The sequence below is a fragment of the Mus caroli genome, unplaced genomic scaffold, assembly GCF_978045245.1.
Source record: "Mus caroli unplaced genomic scaffold, Mus_caroli_1 scaffold_16, whole genome shotgun sequence".
NCBI classification, from domain to species: Eukaryota; Metazoa; Chordata; class Mammalia; order Rodentia; family Muridae; genus Mus; species Mus caroli.
In genome coordinates, this window is record NW_028227271.1 from 1820885 (window position 1) to 1848365 (window position 27481).

General features: G+C 49.0%; 1 protein-coding gene across 3 annotated transcripts; it reads right to left on the bottom strand.

Annotated features, from left to right (window-relative positions):
• Positions 1-277: 277 nt before the first annotated feature.
• Positions 278-27206, bottom strand: Espl1 (extra spindle pole bodies like 1, separase). Of its 3 annotated transcripts, none has more exons than XM_021183398.2 (31): positions 27092-27206; positions 26676-26764; positions 24399-25454; positions 24115-24219; positions 23710-23821; positions 21061-21197; positions 18894-19087; positions 17906-18145; positions 17245-17389; positions 17018-17156; positions 16680-16819; positions 13944-14078; positions 12186-12305; positions 10521-10692; positions 10046-10174; positions 9770-9926; positions 9012-9121; positions 7025-8013; positions 6333-6705; positions 6013-6174; positions 4989-5202; positions 4721-4911; positions 4089-4216; positions 3863-3985; positions 2147-2302; positions 1881-2051; positions 1657-1761; positions 1364-1479; positions 1101-1184; positions 825-989; positions 278-618 (listed from the first exon to the last, which is right to left on the bottom strand). In XM_021183398.2, the coding sequence occupies exons 2-31, from the start codon at positions 26754-26756 to the stop codon at positions 411-413; spliced, it is 6357 nt and encodes a 2118-aa protein (XP_021039057.1). In that variant the 5' UTR covers positions 26757-26764; positions 27092-27206; the 3' UTR covers positions 278-410. The 3 variants fall into 3 exon arrangements, with proteins under 3 accessions (XP_021039057.1, XP_021039059.1, XP_021039058.1); XM_021183400.3 differs by having other exon boundaries at positions 26676-26793; positions 27092-27172; XM_021183399.3 differs by lacking the exon at positions 27092-27206 and having other exon boundaries at positions 26676-26853.
• Positions 27207-27481: the final 275 nt, after the last annotated feature.

The window sequence follows — 27481 nt, forward strand, 5'->3', positions numbered from 1 at the left end:
CATTTTGTTTTTGGACATAGGTTTTTCTCTGTATAGCCCTGGCTATTCTAGAACTTGCTAAGTGGACCAGGCTGGCCTCTGCATGCACCACAGGGCCACTTTCAGTATTTTGATGGCCCTCTATTCAGCTTCATCACCCAAGCCCCAGCCGCAAACTCTGTCCTGTGGTTTAGTCTTTCTTCCCAAAGCTCTCTGAACCCTGTGGAGCACCTCCAATCTGCTTACATCACAGAGCAGGAGTGAGGGAGTAGCTTCAACTCTCACAAACTGAGGCTTGGAATATCTTTATTAAGGTCACATTAAAGAAAATATTTCATACAAAACACCAGGGAAAATCACTTTAAAAATTCTAAATAATCAAAACCAAGTTTGGAGGTAGTCACACAGCTTCTACCATAGACAAGACAGCTTCAGGGTGTCTGTAGAGAGACAGGTAGGCCGTAGGCTACAGGTGCAGCACCAATGAGGTACTTGAGTCGAGGGGCCTGGCGGGCTTGGCTGGCATAGTAGAGAAAGGGAGCCCCTGGGCCTGCTCCCAGCCAGCCCTGCAGCAAAGCCTCTGTGTAACGGTCAATGTCACGGTCAGTCACATCCCAGAGATTACCTAGAAACAAGGGGCTTGGGAGAAAGAGTGAAGAAATACAAAGTAAGGACTCTGTAACAAGAAACTTTGGAAAACATTATTGGTGTTGAGTGAGTAGAGGCTTGAACAACGAGGAGCTCCCCTGGCTTAGAGGTACAGGGGAGCCCGAGAGAGGAGGAACACTGACCATGGGGGCCAGAGGTTTAGTGCCCCGAGGGCAGGTCTCATCTGTTGGTCTTACCAGCCAGCCATGATGTACTTGAGCACGATACCAGCTCCCTCCAGGTTCCCATGCACGGCGAGGGCTGCACTGCTGCAGCCGAACAGCAAGGCCACCGCCCGGCAGCTCAGCCGCAGGACAGCCTGCCCGTCAAGGAAGCGGGCACCGGCTCCATGCCCTGCATAGCTAAGGCAGAAGAAGTGAGACAACACTCAACACCTGCTTCCAGAGGCTCTGAATTGCCCAATCAACCATAATACATGGTCCCCTCCCAACTTCCCTGCCCCAAACACTCACATATATAAATCACGCTCTGTCAGGGCAGCCTGCACCTGATCGAGGCTTGGCACTTCCCCAATCACTCCTTTCCAGCCAGTTTCACTGCAGGAAGAAGCTGGGAAGTCAGTACCTGGCAGACGACGATGTAGCAGAAGGAGGGAGCAGCTGACAGCAATGAGAAGCAGCCACTGACTCTGGAGCAAAAGCACTCACAGTCGCCCTTACTTATGTGAGGGAGCCTCTGCCCTTCCCCACCCTACTATACCCCTTCATCACCTGACCTGCTAAAACTGGCTCGAAATCTCTCCTCTGTGCTTGACAGGTTACTGTGAGGGTTTAGTACATAGAAGGCATTCTGTGGATCAACACCTTGGCTCAGCACTGATGAGGCTCCAGCCTGAGGGACAAGCACTGACAATTAGGTTCTTAGTCCAGGAAGCCCAGCCCCATCATACTCTAAGCCCTTTCCATAACCGACCCATTGTTCCTCCCCTCCTGTCTCCCATGGTGCTAGCCTTCTTTCCTTAGGCTTTACCCAACAGCCAGTCACTCAGGCCCGTGTCCTGTTGCCCACCTCTTTAGTGACTGTGTAGCTGAGCAGGAAGCGGAAGGAGGGCAGCCTGGTGACCGGCCGTGCTCGGAGGATGGGAGTGCTTTCCCACGGCAGCTTTTGCAGATCCTGGAAAAAAGCACTCCATGGTCACCGTCAACGCCACACAAACCCAAATGTCTGAAGGGACCTAGAGGAGACCCCATGCTCATTACTCTTGGGACACCGTTCGTGCCCCAGCTCTTTACCTTGTCTAACACCAATACAAGATGTTGACTTCGAGGGGCCTCCTGGCTCTGAACCCGTCCTACTGCCTCGCTCAGGAGCACTTGGGCTCGGTCGGGCTGGGCTGGGCACAGCCCACATGCCAAGGCCTGAACATCCTGGCTGGTGAGGATTCTGGCCCCACTAAGGATGACCTACAGGAGAACAGTAGTTAGAGGGTGCGGGTGCCATACTCCACCACTATGGCTGGTGGGAAAGAAGTATTTTCCCCTTCATTTCCTGAACTCACCTTCAGGAGAGTGGTGTCAGGATATTCGCAGCCACATTCCCGCAGCAACTCCTGTAGTTGGGAGGCCTCCTGGGCAAGGCCGGGGTCAGCACTGCATGGCAGCAGAAGGCCCCTCCAGCAGCCCAGCACCTGTTCCTCCAGGGCGGTGATGAGTGCCTAGGGCAGGGACCGAGCTCTCAGTTAGACAGAAAATGTTTTACAAATCAGGGAATTCTATTACTCTTAGATGTCTATAACATCTTTTCCTTTCCTGAGACACTCAAAGGTTGGAGATGTCACTATGTTGTTGACAAATAAGAACAGTGGACAACGGGTCTACATCCTTCAGGCTGTTTTTTGTTTTGTTTCTTTTCTTTTGTTGAGATAGGGTCCTCCCTATGTAGCTCTGGGTATTTTAGAATTCACTAAATATACCAGGCTAGCCTCGAACTACGGTCTCCTAGGACTAAAGGTGCACCACACCTAGTCTTTTCTTTTGAGAGAGGACCTCAGGCTGACCTGAACCTGGCAGCAATCCTCCTTTCTCAGCTCCCAGGGTTGGGACTGCAGGCTTGTCTCACTGCACTCACATCTTCAGTATTTATTTTATTTATTTTTTATTTTTTTATTTTTTTGGGTTTTTTGGGACAGGGTTTCTCTGTATAGCCCTGGCTGTCCCGGAACTCACTCTGTAGACCAGGCTGGCCTCGAACTCAGAAATCCGCCTGCCTCTGCCTTCCGAGTGCTAGGATTAAAGGCGTGCGCCACCACGCCTGGCTCGTCAGTATTTATTTGTTGAAATACAATTTTATATTTCCCAGGCTAGCTTTAAATTCCCTATGTACCCAAAAGTCATTTTGAAGCTGGGTGGGCATGGTGGCACTTGCCTTTAACCCTAGGAGAGGCAGAGGCAGGCAGATCTCTGAGTTCAAGGCCAGCCTGGTATACAGAGTGAGTTCAGGACAGCAAGTAATACACAAAGAAACCCTGTCTCAAAACAAACGAAACCAAAACCAAGACTTTGAACTTCTGGTCCTCCTGCTGCCATTTCCTAAGTGCTAAGATTACTAGCTGGTATAAGCACACAGGATTTTTTGCTGTTCTGGGAATCAAACTAAACACAGGGGTTCCTACATTCTAAGCTAATACTCTTCCAACTAAGCTATATTCCTGCCTTGTCATCATAGAGGAAGGAGGGAGAGGGAGGGACAGATGGAGGGAGGGACGGATGGAGGGAGGGGAGAAGGGAGGGAGGAAACGAACCCAGGCTGGCCTCAAACTTGCTATGTAGCTAATGATGTCCCCAAGTCCCACTGTCCTGCCTCTGCCTGCCGAGTGTGGGGATTGAAGAAGAGGGCTACCACACATCAGAGTATCTTTAAGCATTCCAGTGCCATACCTCCTTTTAAGTCTGGAGCTCTTCTTTAAAAGTCCCCCTCATATGATATAACTTGTTTTATTTACTTTGTATTTATGAGACAAGGTCTTACTTTGTGGCCTGGAACTCACGATAGCCCAGGCTGTCTTTGAACCTGAGATAATCCTCTTGCCCCAGCCTCAAGAGTACCGGTATTACTGGTGTAAGCAACCATGCCCAGATCATAACTGTATCTAACAAAGAATGGATGCGAAGTAGCTCAACACTGACCCGGACCGACCTCTGCTCAGGAGGTACTGCCCCCTACCCTCTGAGCCTTTCTGTGGCAGGACTCAGCCTCTCACCCCAGGAGCACACACCTCCATCCTTTGGTCCAGTGCCAGCCGGCCCGTCCACCATACTCGCTTCTCAGTACAGCTGCTGTTTTCTTTCTGGTCCTTCTGGATGGCATCAAACTCTTTCAGCACTGCGCTTAGAGGGAGCTTTGGGAGGAGAAGATGTTGTGAGTTTGTCTCCCCTGGGATCCTCACCTCCCATCCCTTACCACAGAATCTGGAACACTAGTCCTTGGTACAGGAACCCTACCTTATTTTGGGCAGTGGGGATCTTCACAGTAATTGGGGGGTTGTCCTTTTCCAGGCGGGTCAGTAAGAGAGTGTTGCTCAAGGTTCCAGGCTGGAGGGTGGCCAGAGCCAACACACAGACAGTCACCCCTGCCAGACAGAGAAGACACACCCAGAGTCATGTAAACTGTCAGGAGGTACCTGCAGCCTTGTCTTCTGCAGTGTCTTCCCTGGACAATGGAGCAACAGCTAAGCTCTTTCTGCTGCAGCTCCCAACTGACAGGCAGCTGGTACTTCTGGGGGCCCCTCTCAGCAATGAACAAAGGCCTCCACTCAGAGTAAAATGCTCACACCACCCCTTTCCACACCACGAGAGTCCAGACATTTCCACACACACTGAAGAAAGAACAATTCTGAACTGAGAAACAAATGCTAATATATAAAAAGGCGTGACTAACGAGAGAGGTAGTGGTTCACGCCTAAAAATCTCAGCATCCAGAAGGTGGCCTACACACAAAGATCCGGTCTCAGAAAAAAGGAAAAGATGACAAAGGGCACAAGGCCAGGTAAACTAAGCAATATCTTAAGCTCATCTACTCAGCCCTTCAACTAAATGTATACAAGACAGGATACAGGCAAAAGCAGATACTATACCACTAGGGATCAGAGCCAGGCGCTCCTGGAAACTCTCCTTCTCTGCCTGGGGGAAGCAGCCAGATCCCAAATCCTTGAAGGAAAAGAGGCTCTGGATACGGGCCAGTGGGACACCTCCGGGCCTCTCCTTCAGGTCCAGCCTCTGCAGATGCTCTGCCAGTTCAGGTGATTCTTGCTGCTTCTGGGCCTTGCTATAGACAACACAAGAATGAGTCTGGCTCCTTCCAGGCAGTTTACCCATTTTACCCAGCAGGCGGCAAGCCCTCACCTGAGCTGTCGGTGCAAGTGGGTGAGCAGCTGGTGACGGCAAGTGATGGAGACAGACTCAGCAACAAGGAACGCAGTGGCATAGGGATCCCGGTGGCCCAGACACAGGGCCAAGAAGCGGCAGAGGTGGGCATAGAGCCCACTTGGAGGGCAGTGACTAACACCACGGAAAGCAATGCTCAATGAGTCAGAGATGGAATCCAGGGTAGAAAGATCTAGAAAGAAGTCAGATTATTGCTAAGATGGGCATCTTGCTTCTTTTTTTTTTTTTTTTTTAATGGTTTTTCGAGACAGGGTTTCTCTGTGTAGCCCTGGCTGTTCTGGAACTCACTCTGTAGACCAGGCTGGCCTGGAACTCAGAAATTCGCCAGCCTCTGCCTCGAGTGCTGGGATTAACGGCGTGAGCTACCACACCCGGCGCATCCTGCTTCTTAATTACTAGGAACTTCCAGGGAGTCCCAGCCCCACCTTCCATGAAGAGCAGCTGCTGCGTCCAAGGGACTGAGCCAGGACATCTCCTCACTGCTTCACTGTGCCCTGTCCTCCCCAAAGACCCAAGTGCAGGCAGACTAAGTCTCTTACATAAAATGCAGACTCCAAGTGGGCTCAGAGACTGCTGGATCTAGACAGTTTGGGAGATACAGGGATGGCTTAGCCTGCAATCCCAGTACTTTTAGAAACTGAGGATCAATATTCCCAAATTCTGGGCCAGCTGGGGCCACAGTGACACCATGCCTCAAAAATTAGAGGAAAGGGGCTGGAGAGATGGCTCAGCGGGTAAGAGCACTGACTGCTCTTCCAGAGGTCCTGAGTTCAAATCCCAGCAACCACATGGTGGCTCACAACCATCCGTAATGAGATCTGGCGCCCTCTTCTGGTGCGTCTGAAGACAGCCACAGTGTACTTACATATAATAAGTAAATAAATCTTTAAAAAAAAAAGTGTGCCTCCTGAAAAAGGATAGAAAAATAAGAGAGCTGGCTCAGCCCTCTGGGTAATCTAAGCTCAGTAGTCCGCATACTCACCAACGGGTGCAGGAACTGAGAAGGGTGGGAGCCAAGGACTAGGGTCACTATTGGCCTCCGTGTCTGAGTACAAGACAGGTCTCTCTGCCTTGCTGGAGTCCCGTCTCAAGACCTCACACTCTCCTACAGGTAGACCAGTGTCTGCAGCTGCCGCCTTCTCACCTGGGGAGACACCACTGCTTTTCATGCTTCCTCCCCAGAGGTAGCAAAGGGTTTTCCTTCTGAGCACTGGTACTGTTATTTCTTAAGTTTTGGTCCCAGGGGCACCCAACAAAGACTTCAGAACACGTGCCTTCTGCTTCTGGCCCTTGAAGTCCTACCTGAGGTCGAGTCTTCCCCATCAGAACCCCTGAGAATCTCGAAGCTTTTTTCCAGATGGTTATCCACTGGCTCCTCTTCAGGGATACTTCTCATGATCTCGGGTCCCAGGCTGGCCCAGACACAGAGGGGTGCTTTGGAACTCTCTTCTTCACAATTTCTTGAAGCCACCTTCCTGGCCCTCCGAGTCCTCCCACTGACACTGGAATGTCCAGGGGTACTATCTATAGCAGCCACTGCATCTGCCTTTAAGCTAGGTCCCTTCCTAGTTTGGCCCCGGGTACGGGAAGCAGTCCCTCGCCTCTTAGGTTCCTCTACAAGTTGTGTTTCAGCTGAGGCAAGGTCTTCCAGGTCACTGTCATCACTGAAGATCACCTGTGACAGAAGGAAAGGGAGAAACAAAGGCCATGAGACTCTCAACAACAGGTTCAAACAGCAGGTGGCACTATGGAGGCACTGGCAGGCCTCTGATGAGGTCAGAACTGACTTCCCACAGCACTTGCCACTCAAAAGCCCATGGTTAAGTCTCAGTTCAACAACAGAAGATGGAGAGGAAGGACAACAGAGGGACAGACCCACAACTGAGAGGGAGCAGGGTGCGGTGTGCTGCAGACAGATGACCCTCCTCTTGGCTGGGAGCTCATCGACAAGGCCCATGCTCTGTACAAAGCCATCCTCATGTCACAATCCTTACCTTGAGGCGAGTCTGGGCCCGCCTGTGGACCCTGGGAGCCAAGGGAACCTGGAGCTTGCTCTTGGTGGGGTGGACTTCTTCAAATATGGTGAAAGGGACACGAGGGCCAGCTTGCCTAGCCCGGCCTGGAGGCTTAGGGGTACAAGGTGGCCCTTCCTCTTCCAGACCTTTCTGAGAGCTGTTATGGAGGGGTGGGGGAACAGAGGCTATCCGCCGGCGCCCCCGTCCAGAGCATTTTTGTCTCCGAATCTTAGCAGGCTCTAAGACTGGCAGACTTTTTATTAATGGTGGCTGCCAGCCCCAGGAGCTTGCAAAGAGTTCGGAAGTACAGCAGCTGAAGTGGGCCAGCTTTGCAAGGGCCTGAACCAAGAGCAGGTGGGCTCTCCAGATCTCCAAGCTCTGTATCCGTGTTGCCACAAACTTCAGCCCCAACGCCAGGACCTTCTCCAGGCTCTTTTCAGATGTCTGATTCAGGAACTCCAATGCCAAGTGTGTGTACACTTGAGCCATGATCTCATCAAAGAGGCTGGGAACACAAGAGGGGGTTGTTCTATGATTCATAGAAGCTTGGAGACTCTGTGTGAAGCGCTTGGTGGCTGCAGGGCAACGCATCAGCACAGCTTGCAGCAGATCCAGACCCTGAGCTTTGTGACCGGTGGCCAGCCTCACTCCGGCAGTGACCAGCACCCAGCGCAGACAGACTGCTGAGAGGGCAGGGCTGGCACACAGCAAGCAGTCACAGCTGGGCAAGTGAGACAGGAAGCCAGGGTTGGGTGGCGGCTTGGTTTTCAGGACTGGGGAAGAGTTTACAGAGGACTGGATGGGACCAGGTTCGTTGAGCACAGTGTCCACCAGCTCAAGGGCAGGACCTTTCAGGAAGGGCTCCTCCTCTGACAGGGGTGGGAAACAGGGGCCTTGAGCCTTATGCTTCCCTTTCTGCGTGTGCACCTTCTTCACTGAGTCTGGATTCTGGGTCACCACACCAAACTCTAGGGAGAGGACAGATCACAAGTTACAACACTGAGAAATGGTCTCAAGAGCTCTACCTACCTCAGGGCTCAACCCCACAACTGTATGCACTATTTACTTACAAATTATTCAGAGTACCTATGTAACATAAAAAAAAAGAAAAAAAAATAACAAAACCCTAGTGTTTTCTTCCCACTCAACAAGGGATCAACAGTCCAGTCCACACCCCACTCCTATACCTCAAAGCTGTGTTCCTACCTGGGTTAGAGAAGGTACACACAAGGTGACACAGGTAAGAATATGGACAAGCTGGGCATCGGTGGCACATAATACCTTTAATCTCCAGCCCACAAATAATCCTTTTTTAAAAAAATTAGTGTGTGTGGACACGATCGTGCCACACATACATGTAGGAGTTAAGAGAATAGCTTTTAAAGAGCTTTCTTCATCCCACTACATGGCTCAAGATGTCAGGCTTAATGGTGCTGAGCCATCTTGTCAGCCCTAAAATAGTTAATTTGTTTGGTTGTTTTTTGAGTCAGGGTCTCCTTACAAGGCTTTGGCTGGCCTGGAACTCATAGAGATCTGCCTCCAGAATCATGGAATAGAAGACATGTGCCACCACACTGGGGAGACAGAGACAGATGTGGTTATCTCCATGAGTTTAAAGCTCATGGTTTAAAGCTCACTAGCTGGTTTAACTAGTGAGTTCAGGCCAGCCAGGACTACTCAGAAAGACCTTGTTTCAAAAGAAAGAAAGAGGCCAAAGTCATCATAGTAGCAGCATGAAAAGTCAGCCTGTGCAGATTTGCTCTGCAGGGGGTGGGGCACTGGGGGCTTGGGGGGGTGGGGGAGGAGGACGATGACACAGACAGTAATGGTCGGGCTGAAGTCAGTATTGTGTAGAACCAGAAACCTGTCTGACTAGAATGCATTCAAACATATATTGTACATATATTGTAACATGCTGTAATATGAACTCTCCCCACCAAGTTTGGGAGAGAACTTGGTAGCTTACCTGTGGGAGACTCGAGCAAGAAGAGAACCTGCTGCAAGTCTGATTGACAGAGGTCAATGTCACCCCGGGCCAGCTCCAGCTCACCCTTCAGTACAAGGAACAGGGCACACCTTGTGAGGAGGGGATGAGAACCAGTCAGTGGACTACCGTTTACCTCGAAGTCTCTCCTTACCCTTTCCCAGGCCCAGGCCACCACATCTTTCTTGGAGTCCATAAACTGACTTACAGCCTCTCTGGTAGAAACATTCTATAGCAACAGTTCCCAACCTTCCTAATGCTGCAACCCTTTAACACAGAGCCTCATGTTGTGGTGACCCCAACCATAAAGTTATTTTCATTGCTACTTCATAACTGTAGTTTTGCTACTGCTATGAATCATAATTTAGATATCTAACATGCAGGATATCTGGTATGCTACCCCTATGAAAAGGGTCGTTCAAGCCCACATTGGGGTCTGGACCCACAGTTTGAGAAGTGTTGCTCTAACAGTCTCATCCCAAATCACACTTCAGGCAATCCCAACCGCACTCCTTACCAAGCGCCATGAGGACAAACGCTTAAGCAAAGGCAGAGAGTATACTAGTTGTCCTTTACAGATTTACCAGGCATATGAGCTTCTAACCTTGATTATCTCAGCATTTCCTGCTTAGCCTTCTCCCACCAATCTCTCTAAATATAACATGGAGTTTTTATAATCACTGGGGAATCCACACTCAAAAGCACATGGCAGGAGCCAGCACTGGCATCCTCGTACTCACTGTCGAGGTATCTGCAGCTTGGTAGTAAGTTTTAAGGCCTCCAAGCAAAAGGCCTTGGCCTCACTCACGTTCCCCAGGCGGCCCAGGCGGCCGACCAGCCTCTCCGAGCAGGTCAGCACCTCTGTGAGGACCTGCCATTTTTGCACCAGATTCTCACCTGTGGTGAATGAAAGACAAGACGTCAATGTGGAGCCACAGTCAGATTCACTGGAGACACAACAGCCATCGCACCTAGTGTGTGCAACCCCACAGGGACCTGCTCTCCTCCTGACTCACCATAGTCCAGAAAGGGCGACTCGGTGGCTGCTTTCTGAATAGAGAGCACATCACTTCCCATGAGCAGGATGATGATGCTTCTGAGGAGCTTGTGAGCATCGATCAGCGCCGTCTCCGGAGTCTGCCAGCCTGGTGTGGGAGAGGTGGGCAGAGACGATTACAACAGCAAGCCTAGACCTTCAACTAAGATAGCAAACACAAGGCACTCTCTTCCTTCTGCACCGTGGGTAGACAGAACTAATTGACCACAGAGCTCTTTCCCTCTGCGATCCCTTTTAGTCTAACATTCCAAGCAGCTGCTGGCCAAGGGATTACAGGGAGCAGCTGAGGTGAAACCGTTTGCTGCCACAGGTACAGGCGGGTTCTAGGTAGGCGGCTTGACAAGCTCGACAGCACGGGCAGATAGCTGCAAAGAAAAACCGGCACGGGAAATCATGACCAGCACCCAAGAAAGCCAGCAGCCCCTTTCTCTCACCTTGATCCCAGAGCTGCTCACGCAGGGCACTTGAGAGGAGGTTGGGCGAGAGACTGAGGTAAAAAGCCAGAACTTGCAGGGCCTGGACACGTAGCAAGTACCAAGCCTTAGATGACTTCTGGAGGGCAGGATCCCGAAGGACAGAAAGCAACAAAGAAACGCCTTCAGTTACCTGGGAAGAAAGAAAGAAGTCACATAAGCTATAGATGACCCTAGAGGTCTGGGGTGCAAATCTCTGCCTTCAAGAATGAAAAACAAGCCAGGCATGGAGGTGCACACCTCTAATCCAAGCACTCGGGAGGCAGAGGCAGGCAGATTTCTGAGTTCAAGGACAGCCTGGTCTACAAAGTGAGTTTCAGGACAACCAGGGCTATACAGAGAAACCCTGTCTTGAAAAACAAAACAAAACAAAAACCCAAACAAACAAAAAGAACGGAAAAACAACAACCCCTAAAAAAACCCTAGAATTTGGGGCTGGAGAGATGGCTCAACAGTTAAAGAGCACTGACTGCTCTTCCAGAGGTCCTGAGTTCAAATCCCAGCAACCACATGGTGGCTCCCAACCATCAGTAATGAGATCTGACGCCCTCTTCTGGTATGTCTGAAGACAGCTACAGTGTACTTAGATATAATACATCTTTAAGCCGGAGTGAGCAGGGTCAACCAGAGAGAACAGAGAGCCTGAATTCAAATCCCCAGCAACCGTAACCATCAGCACATTTACAGTGCACTCATACATACATATACATAAAGTAAATAAATAATAAAAAAGAAAGAAATGTATAAAAAACTAGAGCTTGATCAGAAGAGATGATCAAGGCTCACAGCTGATTTGGAGCAAAACTGAGATCTTTTGGAACCTATTGGATTTTCCTAGACCACTGCCTCCTCTCACCCAAACCACTGTTTCCTCTTTTTGAGATAGTCATCCCAGGCTGACTTCAAAGTCAAGTTCCTCCAGCCTCAGTCTCAGAATTACAGAAATGGCTACCACATCAGCCTGTGCCCTCCCCCCCCAGCTTCTAACCCCCTTTTATGTATTCTGCCAATGCAGAAACTGGCAAAGAAAGAAATTAATATCTCTACTACTAGGTGAGGAAATTTCTACTGCTATTCATGGTCCTGAACATTCTGCCTAGATGTGGGAAAATCTCAGAGCATAGATAAATATCATGAAGATCCCAAAAAACGTCCTGAGGTGGAGAGCCTTGGAAAGTTCAAGTGAGAGGAGAGAGAGTAGTTCAGTGGCAAGGCAGCTGAGCAACTTGCAGGAGACCTGCTAGTCCACAGCACCACAGAACAACAAAACAACAGAACAAAAGGGGTCGGGAAGAGGGGATAGATCGCCATGCAAACACCAAGCTTGAAAGCAGCCTTTTGGTTTCAATCACCAGGATCCAGATAAACACAAGCTGGGCACGGCCACCCTTCCTAAGGGTGAGACCCTTCAATACAGTTCCTCATGTTGTGGTGACCCCCAGCCAAAAATTGTTTTTGTTGCTACTTCATAACTGCTACTGTTATGAATTGTAAATATCTGTGTTTTTCAATAGTCAGGATAGCCCTGTGAAAGAGAGGGTCCTTCAAGCCCCAAAAGGGGTTGTGACCATAGGTTTCGAATCGGGCAAGCCTTGGGCCCGCTCTGGGCTCAATCATGGGAATCACCTTCTGGCAAGCCCAGCAGAGCTGGCTTCCGAGCAGAGCACAGGTCAGGGACAGCAGCTGGCACATGTCACTTGTCTGGTCCAGGCTCCTCAGGCTTGACTCTGCCTCTTCCAGATACAACTAGAAGCAGACAGATGACACCACCACATGCTAGTTAAGACTCTTCAAATTAAAACGGAGTGAAGCATTTGCAAGCAAGGCACTGAATACTGTATCATCTCAAATATTATAATCTGCAAAAGCTATTCATTTGATGCTTAAAATACTTTCAGCTCACTACCACACCAGAAAACAAAAACAAACAAAGGACAATAGAGAAACACCCTCAGCCACCTGGGAGAGGCAACAGTCAGAGGAGAGGCACATAAAGATCTCTGGTGCACATCTCTGCCTTTAGGAATGAGATGAAAACCTAGGCAGTGATGGGGCATGCCTTTGATCCCAGCACTTGGGAGGCAGAGGCTGAGTGTGAGGCCAGCCTGGTCTACAGAGTGAGTTCCAGGACAGCCAGTACTCATACAGAGAAACGCTGTCTCGAAAACAAACAAAGGGCTGGTGAGATGACTCAGTGGGTAAGAGCACCCGATTGCTCTTCCGAAGGTCCAGAGTTCAAATCCCAGCAACCACATGGTGGCTCACAACCATCCGTAATGAGATCTGGCGCCCTCTTCTGGAGTATCTGAAGACAGCTACAGTGTACTTACATATGACAAATAAATAAATCTTTAAAAAAAAAAAAAAAAAAGAAAACAAACAAAAACAAACCCCAGAGACGGAGAGGTACACTCTGGGATGAGGGATTAAAACAACTACAGACAGGGGGCACATACAGGAAATGAAGAGTATAAGGGGTACACTCTGGCTTAGGTTCACAGAAGGAAGTGGCAGGAAAAAGACTGAACCAAAAGATGGTGACGAGGCTAGGGAGATGGCTCAATAGTTAAGGTCAGTTTCCTGGCACTCACACTGGGTAGTTAATAACTGCCTACAATTCCAGTTCCAAAGGATCCAGTACCTTTCTGACCTCCACGGGTCCTGCATACATGTGGTACACATATGGACAAGTAGGCACACACATGTAAATAAATATATGATGTTGGCGTGTAAAGTGAGTACATTCACGAAAAGAATAATTTTTTATTAAAAATGTTTTATAAAGTCAGAGTAGTTTCAGGTTGTCAGAGAAGCCGTGGAGTCTTTTAGGAGGGAAGGAAGCGATCAGATCTGTGCTGACTGCGATGAAATACAAGAGAAGGACTGGGGGCCGGGCGTGGTGGCGCACGCCTTTAATCCCAGCACTTGGAAAGCAGAGGCAGGCGGATTTCTGAGTTCAAGGCCAGCCTGGTCTACAAAGTGAGTTCCAGGACAGCCAGGGCTATACAGACAAACCCTGTCTCGAAAAACCAAAAAAAAAAGAAAGAAGGCCTGGGCTTGAGCATAGTGGCAAAGCTCTTATCCAGTCAGTGTGCCTGAAGCCCTGGGTTCAACCACTACCGATGCCAAGAAAGAAAAGGGGTGGGGGAGACACTGAGAGCCAACAGTGTGACAAGCGGCACACAGGTAATAGGGCATCAACTAAGTCAAGAGGGACAGGTGGGAAAAGAGGTTTGAGCTGCAGAACTCAATGGCCAGGAAAGAAGCTCCAGTTCCCAGGGCCGCCTCCAGAATTCCTCCTGCACTACAGCCAGATCTTCTCAAGGAAAGGGGCCTTTAAAGCTACTGGCCCTGAGGCCTCGGACTCAACAAACCAGCACTCACCTGCGCATAGCTGGGACAGCCAAGGTTCAAGAGTAGCTGGGTAAGCTGGCAGGAAGAGCTGGTTGCCTTTGCGTGGTCCTGCAGTCTCTTAGATACAATCTGCAGGAGCAGGAGGGTCTCCAGAGCCTGCAAGGGCTGGTCAGCCAAGAGCAACATGTTGACTCTATTCCTGTGAGAGCCTGAATGTCCCCCAGCCCCCAGGCTTCTGAAACCTGGGACCTCGGGGTGTTCATACATTCCCAGAACTCTATCGACCACCCTCAACCTGACACACTTTTGGCCTTGGGGACAGGGTGTCATGTGACCCAAACTGGCCTCACCGGAACTTGCTATGTAGTTGGAACTGGCGCTGAGTTGGGGGTGGGGTGTACAGGCCTTTAGTCCTAGCACTTGGGAGGCAGAAGCAGGAGGATCTCCATGAGGTTACAGCTACCTTGGTCTACAGAGGGAGCTCCAGGACATGCAAGGCTACACAGAGAAAACCTGTCTTGAAAAAAAAAAAAAAAAAAAAAAACCCAGACCCTCTCAAGCCACCATCCCACAGACAGATCACATAACGCAGTCTGTAAAGGACTTGATACAGTTGGTTAAAAGATGCACCAAACCCGACAGGAAAGAATTCCAGGGATCGCCATGGCACCAGCATTAGGATTTGAGACCATGGGATTCACTGGCTTCTCTGTGAAATGGATCCATGTCCCTGTAACACTGTGGGTGGCTGCGTCCTTTCTCCCCTGGGAACTAGTGAGCAAATGACGGTGTGACAAGATCAAGGGGACAGCTGCCGCCTGGGCACTGTGCTCTTCTTCCCTTCCCTCTTCCTCCGAGGGTTTTCTTTTTTATTTTTTTAATTTGTAAAAATAATTTCAAGATAAACATTTTTTTAAAAAAAGAAAACAACAGTATAAATAAAATAAATAAATAAAAAAACAGAAAAAATGGCCTCGAACCTGCCTCTACTGCTTAAATGCAAGACCACAGGCCCTTCTGTTTCAAAAACAGCCACAGTGGCATGCATCCCAATACTGAGGAAGCAAAGGTAGGACCATAGCCGTAAGTTTGAGGCCAGTCTGGACTACATAGCCAGACCCTATCTTAAAAAAATATTAATTACAAAATAACAATTTTGTAATTAAAGGTGGTAACACCTTTAATGTCAGCTTTCAGGAGGCAGGCAGGTAGATCTGAGTTTAAGGTCAGCTGGATCTACACTGAAGTTCCAGGCAAGCCAGAGACACATAGCAAGACCCGGTCCTAAATAGGGAAAGCAGTTCAGTTACTAGACTACTGTTTGCCTAGAGTGTACAGAAGTCCTGGATTTGATCCCCAGGACCACACAAACTAAAGACCTCGATGCTACTCACCACTGGAAAATGGGTATGCACTGGAAGCCAGCACCTTGCCGACAGTTCCCATGCGCCCGCATATGAATTCTCATAGTGATCCTAATCTCAATTGCATGGAGCAGGAAACTAAGACTCATTCACAGAGGTCCCATAACTTATCTAAGTTCTTGTAAGTGCTCATGTGGTCCACCCAAGACTCAAATCTAAGTCTGAGCTAGTGTTTCAGCCTCCTTATGCTGGACTTTTCAAACCGTATCTAAATAAACTGTGTTTTAACCTTTTATGGTAACTGGGGTTTAACCCAAACCCTGAACATGCTCAGCAGGTGCTCTACTATACTGAGCTACCTCCACAGCCCTCTCTGAATTTTGGAAAGAGTGCCATTATGATTAAGGCTTAAAGTCAAACCTACACTGTCCTGGCCTGCCCAGGCAGCTGGGATCGCACGTGCAGCCACCAAATCCACCTTGCATTCTGAATATTGTTCTGAATATTGTATGGGTAAGAAGAGCATGAGGGAGTCTTTGCAGCCCCTTAAAGTTATACATAAAAATACAAAGTTGGCAGACTGGCAAGACAGCTCAGCAGAAAAAGGCACCTGTCACTTAGCTTCATAACCTAAGTTAGATCCCTGGAACCACAGGGGAATAAAGAACTGACCCCCACAGCTGTCCCCAGACTGACTAGTAATCCCAGTATTGGGGAGGCAGAGGCAGGTGAGTTCCAGGCCAGTCTGGTCTACATAGCAAGTTCTAGAACAGCCAGGGATTAAAGAAATGGACCAGTATAGCCTGGAACATCTAGTCATTCTTTTTTTTTCCCTTTTGGTTTTTCGAGACAGGGTTTCTCTGTGTAGCCCTGGCTGTCCTGGAACTCACTCTGTAGACCAGGCTGGCCTCAAACTCAGAAATCCGCCTGCCTCTGCCTCCCGAGTGCTGGGATTAAAGGCGTGCGCCACCACGCCCGGCACATCTAGTCATTCTTAAGGTTAACATTGGAGTTTTCCATTTACACAAAACATCTTCCATGCATCACTGTGTTAATGTTATCAATGCCATTAGATAAAACTGCTCCCCACCTCTTTGTGACACTGGGGACTGAATCCAGGACTTTGCATTACTGGCCAAGTACTCAACCACTGAGTTACAGATTTGCTTCCCACCCCCATCTTAAAAAGAGGATATCACCATATAATGCAAGCTGGCCTGCAACTCATAATTCCCCTTCCTCAGCCTCCCAAGTGCTAGCATTGCAAGCGTACAGCACCACACCCAGCAGAGTCCATACTCAGGCCACTCGGCTTCTCTGCATGTACACAGGTCAAAGGTGAGGGTGCTTGGGTTCTAGTTTAACCCTGTGGCAGAACCATCTTATCCAGCCATCCCATTACCTTTGCCACCAACTGATAGATGGCTGCTAGGATTTGCAGGGAGGCTGCAGTCTGCTGGAGACACCGCACAGCTGGGGCTCGCCCCTTGGTGAGCACTTCTTTCCACAGAGTCAGGGCCTGGTCCAGGCATTTGGACTGAGCTGTAAATCAGAAGAAGGTGACCACTTTCTCCACCTGGCCATCTCCATACCATGCCGTGCCTTTGTGCCTGCCTTCTTCCTCACTGCCCCACATCCCCAGCACAAGCCCAGCCTGTGGCACACTGGTGGCATTTGTTATGTATGCGCTCAGGAAGCCTCCAAGATGCCTGTGCCACACACGCGGCTAACTGCCCTCACCTGCATCAGCAGCCAGATTGAAGGCAATGCTACTATACAGAAAACGATCTTCCTGCAGTTTATCTTCATAGTTCAGATCATTGACTTCAAATTCCTCCAAGTTACTAGGGGCCTGGGCTCTCCGATCCCGCTCAATACCCTGGTTGGGAAAGAAGAGAGATTGAAACAAAACCCAGGACTGGTACCAGCTTGGTGGGAGCAGCCCGGCTGGACTCACTTCCACATACTTCCTGCATCTTGGCCTCTAAGGTACAGATGTAAAGCCATAACAAGGCCTGTGCTTTATCATCCAGAAGTCGATCCTGCTCCTGGGCCTCAGGACTCACGGATTCCAGAAGCTGCAGGGCTTCCTGGACAGCATCCAAGGCAGAGCTGTAGAAAGATACACTTAAGTGGGGTGTAGCTGGCCTTTGCTACTTTGTGGGTTCTTTTTTCCCCACCTTTATGATCCTGGTTTCTCCCCTGTCACTACATAGGAGAGAAAGGATAGAGGGGAGGGAGGGAAGGAGGAAGAGAAAGAGAGACTAAGATATTTCTGAACCTGATTTCTTCTGGTTTCTTCTTTGAGCACCACTACTAACAAACTGCCACAACCCCCCAAATGACCAACAAGCACCAGCCCCACCTCTCGGGGCCCTAGCATTTAAACAGCCTGTGAAAAGTTCCCAAAATTCTGAAAGGCATACAATTGCAGAAACTGTCTGCAGCTGGCAAATCCATGCCTCTGCAGAACACGAGGCCAATCATAGTCAGCTGCTGCGCACAGTCCGTGTTTTTAAAGAAATGTGCTTACAATGAAGGGAGCACTCGGCAACAGAGTGGGACTAATCCCCGTATCAGTAACACTGGGACAAGCAGTCAGAGGCCTCCTCAGTCCTCCCTCCTCACCAGTTGGTCTGCTGGGTAAAGTTGTGGTAGCACAGCACTTGGGCCAGTTCCACCAGGTAGGTAGCTCGTGCCCAGGCTCCAGCTGCTGTCTCTTCAGGGCTCAGTTCAAGCAGATCACAGATGACGTTGAAGCGCTCCTGCCCAGTGTCAGCCCGTACTGCCTTGTAGGCCCGCAGCTCCTCCCTGAGAAGCAGAGACTGTGTCTCTGGGTCCCAGCAGCTTAGGCTGTCTCGCAGAGTCCTGGAGGGCAGATCAGCACCAGGGTGAAGACCTTGAAGACAGTCTGCATCTTACTAGGGAGCCTCGGCCCACCTTAGTTTGGCATTCGCTGTGCATCTAATTGTGTAATCAGGTCATGTGGCTCCTCTAATGTAGGGAGCTCTGTGAGGAATCACATCCAAACCTTTACCACGGCCTATAAACCTTGTGTAGCCTGGCTTCTAACCCTTCTACTGGCAGGTTCTCAAACCAGTTTCCATTCCCGAGTTTGTTTCCACCCCAGCACCTTTGTATTCTGTGATTAGTTCTTTAAGGCGTTTAATGATGGGTTTCTCCACATCTTCAGGCCTTACATACATCACTTCTCAAAAAAAAAAAAAAAGACTTGCCTAAATGACCACCACCTAAAGTTTAACCCCGTTAGCAGGTCATGGATGTTCTGTCTTCATGAAAAATACATACAATGCACTTGGTGGTATTTCTCCAAGTAGAACAAAAACCAAACAAAACAAGAACACTGCTTATGACCACGATGTGCCCTATACCCAGACACAGGTACTCAATGCATAACTGATGAAGAAATCACTCTCAAAATAAGGACTGAGGAGGTCGGGCCTAGCAGCACATGCCTTTAATTCCAGCACTAGGAAGGCAGAGGCAGAAGGATCTCAAGGCCAGCCTGGTCTATACAGCAAGGCCAGGACTACAAAGACTGTGTCAGGTTAAGTGTCATGGGCAGAAATGATGGTCCTCCACCCCTCCAACTCACTGTAGTTGTAGCTCCTTGTCTCCTGCCCTGGATGCATCCATTTTGACTCGAACCCAGAAAGAGACTGGCTCGACCATGTGTTCCAGACTGTAGGGTTTCAGAGCTGCCAGCCATAAGGTCACCATCTTGCAGCCCTGGGCCTGTTTACCCAGTTTCTTCAAACTCTCCACATGTAGCCTGAAGCACCTATGTAGCTGATCAGAGACAGGAGAAAGCTGGGACATGGAGCCACTGATGTGCACAGCACAGCGAGCAAGCAGTCAGTGAACAAATGGAGGAGAGATAGCACGTGGCCCTCCTGCCTCTCAATACTCCCTGAGAACTAGGCTTCTGGTACCCTCCAATTCTGGAGTTCCTCCAAGGTCAACATCCACAAGCTGAAGGACCTGTTCCACCTCCTGTGATTCTTTTTTTTTTTTTTTTTAATTTATTTATTATATGTAAGTACACTGTAGCTGTCTTCAGACACACCAGAAGAGGGTGTCAGATCTCATTACAGATGGTTGTGAGCCACCATGTGGTTGCTGGGAATTGAACTCAGGACCTTCGGAAGAGCAGTCAGTGCTCTTCTTAACCACTGAGCCATCTCTCCAGCCCGCCTCCTGTGATTCTTTCTTGGCAAATGAGACTGTCTGGTTATGACCGAAATGCAGAGCCTCTCTTCTTCTTTCTTCATCCTTCCTAGCCAGTCATACTCAAGATGAGGGCCCTGTACCAACCACTGCTTTCTACTACAGCTGGTTCTGCCCAGGCTGCCACAGGAACCCCACTCCCCAGGCTAGTGCCCTTCACTGTTTGCCACAGTGACACCTACCCGAGGCCATGGCTCCATCTTTATCCCTCAGCTCCTCGACCATTACTTGAGATTCAGTCCAAGGCCCTGTACAACCCATGTCACTTGCCAATGCAGCCAACCCATCATTCCAACCCATTCTGAAGGCACTGCCTTTTACTCTGGCTGTGCAAAGAATGGCCCGGGGGTGGGGGTGGAGTGGGGGGTGGGTAGAGAATTTTAAGAACACGTAGATGCCTGAGATCTAGGGCAAGGATCTGACGTAATTAACGTGAAGCAAGCATTACACTAGAATGTCCCTGAAGTTCACTCAGATGATTCTAATGTGAAGCTAGGATTAGAACTTGCTTAGGAGAACACCAAAAATAAAAGAAGGAAAAGAAAAAAGAATAAGACCCTGTATCAAAAACAAACAAACAAAAAAACAAAAAGGAAAGGAAAGGAAAGGAGCTAGAGAGATGTCTCAGCAGTTAAGAGCACTGACTGCTCTTCCAGAGGTCCTGAGTTCAAATACTAGCAACCACATGGTGGCTCATAACCATCTGTAATGGGATCCGATGCCCTCTTCTGGTGTGTCTGAAGAGAGCAACGGTGTACTCAGATACATAAATCTTTTTTTTTTTTTTTTTTTTTTTTTTTGGTTTTTCGAGACAGGGTTTCTCTGTGTAGCCCTGGCTGTCCTGGCACTCACTTTGTAGACCAGGCTGGCCTCGAACTCAGAAATCCGCCTGCCTCTGCCTCCCGAGTGCTGGGATTAAAGGCGTGCGCCACCACGCCCGGCTTTTTTTTTTTAATTTTTTTTTTTTAAAAGAGTCTTTTTTTTTTTTTTTTTTTTTAAAGATTTATTTATTATATGTAAGTACACTGTAGCTGTCTTCAGACACTCCAGAAGAGGGCGCCAGGTCTTGTTACGGATGGTTGTGAGCCACCATGTGGTTGCTGGGATTTGAACTCCGGACCTTCGGCAGAGCAGTCGGGTGCTCTTACCCACTGAGCCATCTCACCAGCTTTTTTTGGTTTTTCGAGACAGGGTTTCTCTGTGTAGCCCTGGCTGTCCTGGAACTCACTTTGTAGACCAGGCTGGCCTCGAACTCAGAAATCCGCCTGCCTCTGCCTCCCGAGTGCTGGGATTAAAGGCGTGCGCCACCACGCCCGGCTTTTTTTTGTTTTTTGTTTTGTTTTGTTTTGTTTTTTCAGATACATAAATCTTAAAAAAAAAAAAAAGGAAGGAGAAATCAACAGCCTAGGCAAGGTTGCTCAGGAAACACTCCCCTAGGCATGGTGCCAGCCCCACTGTCTCAGGCTGCAGGCTGACCCTTCCACAACCCCCCCCACCACATAACCTCCCTTTCCACACCTCTCGCTCCCCCCTACCTTCTCAGGAGGCACTTCAGGACAAGCACCCGACGTGGCCGAGCCCAAGTGCTGACAGACTGGCTCTGAGATGGTGCAGGCCTCCTCATAGAGCTTCTGACTAAAGAAGCTGTAGGTCAAGTTGCTGGTGTAAGAGGCTGTAGGGAGAGAAAGGACAACTGATGTCAGAGTCGCGGTTTTCTGTCTGTTTTCTTGGCAGCTCACACCTGTCTGTCTGTAAGTCCAAGATCTCACACCCTTACACAGACATACATGCAGACAGAGCACCAATGCACCTAAAATAAAATTAAGTATTAAAAAAAAAGTAAACTTTTTATTATTTTTTGAGACAAGGTTTCTCTGTATAAGAAGGCCTGGCTTGCCAGGCGTGGTGGCGCACGCCTTTAATTCCAGCACTCAGGAGGCAGAGGCAGGCAGATTTCTGAGTTTGAGGCCAGCCTGGCCTACAAAGTGAGTTCCAGGACAGCCAGGGCTATACAGAGAAACCCTGTCTTGAAAAACCAAAAAACAAACAAACAAAAAGGCCTGGCTCTCTGGAATTCACTCTGTAGACCAGACTGGCCTCAAACTCAGCAGACCCCCCCACCTTCCCCGCCCTCCCACCCTCACCTCCCTTTCCAAAGTGCCCGGATTAAAGGTGTGTAACCACACCCAGCTGTTTGTTTTTCAAAACAAGGTTTTTCTGTGTAGGACTGGCTATCCTGGAACTCTGTAGACCAGGCTAGCCTTGAACTCAAGAGATCTATCCACCTGCCTCATCTTCCAAAGCGCTGGGATTAAAGGCTTGCACCATGATGCCAGGCTGGTTTATTTACTTTTTCATGTGTGTGTGAACTGGAGTTACAGACAGCTCTAAGCCACCACATGGGTCCACCCCTAGGGCCTCCCTTTCTGATTCTATTCTACTCCTTGCCTTCCTTTTTTTTTTTTTTTTCATTACTTTTCTTAATATTGTATTCATTTTGTGTGCCCACATGTCACATCACAGTCCATGTGTGAGTCAGAAGACAGCCTGAAGGAATTGGTTCACTTTCTACCCTGTGGATGCCAGGGATCAAACTCAGGTCACCAGCCTCAGCAGTGAATGCCTTCACTGGCCGAGACATCTCCTAAGTCCCCACTTTTGATTTCTGAAGTGGGGTCTCACTCTGTGGCCAAGGCTGACATTGAAGGCCTGGCACTCCTCCCTCAGGCTCCCTGGAGCCAGGAACAGAGGTGGGTCACCAGGCTCAGTTATTATCATTGTTGAGATTTTGACTCAATGTTAATGTGTGTGAATGTCTTGCCTGCATGTATGTGTACACGTGTGTGCAGGTACCCACAGGTCAGAAGAGTGAGGAGAGTCCCCTGGACTGGAACTGAATTGACTGGTAGTTGTGAGCTGCCATGTGGGTGCTGGGAATTGAACCCAGGTCCTCTGCAAGAACAAGTGCTCTTAACTGTTGAGCCCGCCTCTCCAGCCCTCTCACCTTTTATGTGAATGTGTTAGTAATTCATTTATTCAGTTATGTTTCCCCCAAACTGGGATGCGGTTACAGTGGGACAGGAATATATCTAACAATGCCTGGCAGTTTTCTTGAGTGAATAAATTTTAGTGAGTAATTTGTGGAGGTGGAGGGGAAGAGGCAGTTCTAAGGCTAAATAAACTCCAGATGCAGGGCTGGAGAGATGGCTTAGTGGCTAGGAGCACTATTCTTCCAAAGGGAGACCAAATCCCAACAACCACATGGTGGCTTACAACCACCCCTCTTCTGGGGTGTCTGAAGATAGCTACAGTGCACTTACATATAATAAATAAATAAATCTTAAGAAAAATAAACTAACAACAACAACAACAACAAAATTCCAGATGCTACACAAACTAGGCAAGTCCTCTAGCCACTGGGCTACATCCTCCAGCTAAGCCAATTCCTCAAAATAGACAGTTGTAGTCAGGTGTGGTGGTGTACATCTGGGCTCAAGGTCTTGGTCTATTGCGAGTTCTAGGACAGCCAGTTATATAAAAAGAACCAGTATTAAAAAATTTAGAAAAAAAAAAAAAAAAAAAAAAAAGGTAAAACATAATTTGTGATCCCAGACTTGGGAAGCTGAGGCAAGAGGACTGCTATGTGTTTGAGCCCAATTTGTGCTACATAGTGTGACGACTTTGGCTAAAAAAAAAAAAAAAAAAAAAACCTAAGAAAAATAAAGTCTGGCTGGACGTGGTGGCACACGCCTTTAATCCCAGCACTCAGGAGGCAGAGGCAGGCGGATTTCTGAGTTCGAGGTCAGCCTGGTCTACAAAGTGAGTTCCAGGACAGCCAGAGCTATACAGAGAAACCCTGTCTCAAAATAAATAAATAAATAAATAAATAAATAAATAAATAAATAAATAAATAAAATAAAGTCTGTAATGTTGCATACTATGCACAGATATTTTTATAAAACAATTACCAAATCAAATGCAAAATATAATAAGAAAAAAAGAAGTCTCTGTCCTAAGCCTCACCCCATCTCTCCTGCATTAATCAGATCCTTCCACACAAGTCTTTTCCTGTCTCTTTAAACCTTTGACACTCATCTGTCAGAAAAGTACACATGTCCTCCTAGCCAGCATGACAAGTGATAGCCGTCCCCTAGAGCAGTGCAGCTGAGCCCCAAGGCACTAACCAGTCATGCCCAGGTAGTCAGCCAGCTCTCCGCCCGACAGGCCCTCTAAGGCCTCCAACATCCAGACAGCAGCAGATCTGCAACCGTCCACTAGCTGGGCAAGCTCAGTTACCTGAAGAAACAAGAAGGTTAAAGGGTCAAAAGAGTCATGCAAGGTCCACTCGGACTTCCACTTCACCCCACGCCCAAAACCAAAGCTTTTTGTTTGCATGTTTGTTTTCCAGACAGGGTTTCTCTGTCCTGGAACTCACTCTACAGAGGCTGGCCTTGAACACAAAGATCTGCCTGCCTCTGCATCCCAAGTGCTGGGATTAAAGGCATGCACCCCTACCACTGCCCAGTTACCCAAAGGTCTTCTAAGAAGCAACCTCAGAATGTCTGGATTTCCCGACTCTCAAGTGGTACCTGACAGCCTTGGGCAAAGTCATACACAATCCCGGTGAAGAGGTGGAAACCCTGGAAGTGCATCTGAAGCAAGCACTGCTGCTGCTTGGAAGACGCTTCAGAGACCTGAAGGAGAGATGAAGGAAGGGGCGTCTGGTCTGAAACCTGGAGAGGGTGAACTTTGTGCTGAGTACCGCCTAGAGTCCCTCAAGCCGGGCACAGCCTAGAGAACAGCTTTCCAAGGCTCCAGAACTTCCAGTTATTTACAGAGCCACTCCCCACCCTACTGTAGGTTCTTAACTCACTTCTCTCAGGTGCTGGACAAGGGAGCTGTATCCCCCAAGAAAAGCAGAGAGACTCAATATGGCATCAAGTCCACAGTGCCTCCTGATGCCTCTCTCCAGGCCTGAAAGGAAGAACTGGCAGCTGTCGTACAATGCCCGGAGCGGGGGCGACGGCGCCTCGATACTGTTGATAAGAACGGCTGCTGCCTTCCTCAGGAGCTGGGCCACTGCCCCTGGTCTTTCTTCTACAGCTTCCAGCAGCTCAACCCCCATCTGGCATAACTGGAGGCTGGGAGCTACACTGGTCTTCTCTAGATGATTACGAGCCTTCTCCACTGCTCTGGCAGCCTGGCGGTGGTGGTGGTTCCAGCAGAGCCGACGGCAGTGTTCCAGGGTGATTTCCAAGAGGCAGAGGGCCCTCTGAGGCGAGAGAGGGCCGGGAGAGCTACCACCCTCACCTACTAAGACTCTGATCAGGTGCCTAGAAAGCACTTCATACAGGAAGTCGGCATCAGCTTCATCTAGACCTTGTCCTGTAGCATCGTACAGCTGATAAGCGGCGACTACTCGACAGGCTGTTGGAGAAGCAAAGTGAGGGACCTCACAGGGGACACTGCCATCCTCCAAGAGCACCAAGAAGCTCAAGGCATTCAGCCGAGTTGAGAACGCAGCTCGCCGCTCGGACAGCGCCTCTGCTCCCTTCCAAAACAGAGAGAAGCTGCCCCGGGTCACGGCCTCATAGTCCTGAGGGGCAGCCTCTCCAGAGTTCTGAACCAAGCAGGCATGGAGAGGCTGGGCAAGGCGCAGCACAGTGTCTGGGCTTCCCTGAGTGGAACCATTGCGAAGTAGGATGAAGAGAATGCGTTCCAGATAGAGGGGAGGGCGCTGTGGGGTAGACAACAAGTAGCCATCACAGGCCAGCTCTGCCAGGTCCAGAATACTCCTCAGGTGACCAGGGCAATCGAGCTTGGCAGTCAACTGCTGTGTGCAAGCCCTCAGGATGGTATCGCAGACTTGTCTTCTCTCGGCATCCGTTCGGCTGCTGGGGAAATCAGTCCGGGATCTGGACAGGAACTCCTAGGAGAAAGAATCAAGCCCTGTGAGCAGAAAAGAGACGTAGGGGAAAAAAAAAAAAAGCAGAAACAGGGCCGCACAGGTTCTCATGTATCTCTCTCCAAGTTATGGAAAAACACAAGCCAGCCTGGTGACAAAGGCCTGTGTGAAGGCAAAAAAACACAAGAAAAGTTCAAGAGCTTCCTGGGCTTGAGTGAATGGGGCCATTTAGTGAGCACTGTCTCAAAATAAAAAAGTGAAAACAGGCCGGGCAGTTGGCTCAGGCCTTTAATCCCAGCACTTGGGAAGCAGAGGCAGGTGGATTTCTGAGTTCGAGGCCAGCCTCATCTACATAGTGACTTACAGGACAGCCAGTGGCTATGTAGAGAGACCCTGTCTCAGAAATCTTTAAACATATATATAATATTTAGATAATATATAGCTTACATATTACATACTATATATTATACATGCTTGTATATAATATATGAAGACATAAATGGTATGTTATTTTTAAAAGTGAAAACAGATATAGAGATATAGCTCCGTGGTGAAATATTTTCCTGAATGCATGAGATCCTGAGTTCAATCCCCAGTATGGAAAAAAAAAATTTTTTTAATTAAAAATTAGAATGTAAAATTTACTGTAAGGAGAATGACAAAACATAAACAAAAGCCGGGCGTGGTGGCGCACGCCTTTAGTCCCAGCACTCGGGAGGCAGAGGCAGGTGGATTTCTGAGTTCGAGGCCAGCCTGGTCTACAAAGTGAGTTCCAGGACAGCCAGGGCTATACAGAGAAACCCTGTCTCGAAAAACCAAAAAAAAAAAAAAAAAAAAAAAACATAAACAAAAACCAATGTATAACTCTCCCAAATGGGGAACATAAACCAGAATGCCCTTAGAAGATGATCACATCAGTAGCCCTAGGGGAAAAAAAAATTTTTTTTTTCGAAGACAGGGTTTCTCTGTGCAGCCCTGGCTGTCCTGGAACTCACTCTGTAGACCAGGCTGGCTTCGAACTCAGAAATTCACCTGCCTGTGCCTCCCAAGTGCTGTTATTAAAGACGCATGCCACCATTGCCCGGCGGAAAAATAATTTTTTAAGTAAAAATAAAAACAATAAATAAAAAGGAAAAGGAAGCCGGCGTGGTGGTGCAAGCCTTTAAAAAAAAAAAAAAAAGGAAAAGGAAAAAAACACAGATAATCTCAGAAACTAGGTGTGTCCTGAGCCAGAAAAGGTCCCACCTTCAAGTCAGGCAGCAGCTGCTGGGTCTCCTCCTTGCTGCAAAGCAGAGTGGCGAAGTTGACTCCTTTGAAGTTCCTCATGGCAAAGTCTAGATACAACGAAATGGTTTGTAGAAGCCTGCGAAGGGTTGTAATGGAAATAACTGGAGGAAAGAAGGGATTGAAGGTTGTAGGAGGATTCAAGAATCCCACCAGAAATCCTATAGGGGGAGAAGCCGATATAAACTGGGCTCCCGTTACAAACTGACAAGTCCACTGTTACTTCCTCCAGGACGCCCCTTGTCCTCAGGGTCCCACCAGGCCACCGCAGGGGTCTCCACAGGGTCCTGGGCGCCGACCACACCCTTTCGGGGGCCGCCAAGCCTCCGCAGAAACGCCCCGTTTCTCCCCAGGTCAGCAGTGGGAATGTCACTTACCGCGGCTTGAGCGCGCGCTCACCAGACCCTCCGCGCCTTACTTCCCTCGAAGCCGCTGTTCCTCACCGGCCTAGCAGCGTCCTCCAGCCCGAGCTCCACCAAGCACCGGGTGGGCACGCTTCGCTTTCCGCGCCAGCACCTCCTTTCAAATATCCCTAGTGACCAATCAGCGAGAAAGCGTAACGCAGGCCGGCCGCGTGGCGCTCTGGGAGTTGTAGTTTATCTACGGCGCTGCCTGTCACGTGTTCCTGGAGGGGCGGGTACAACTCTGGACCGGAAGGACTCTGGGACACAGCCTTGTTCTTAAATAGCAGTCAATTACAGTCACTTCGCAGTTGGGTGGTCAACCACTAAGACTTTCTTGCCTTTATTCTCTGAGCTCAGGCAGGA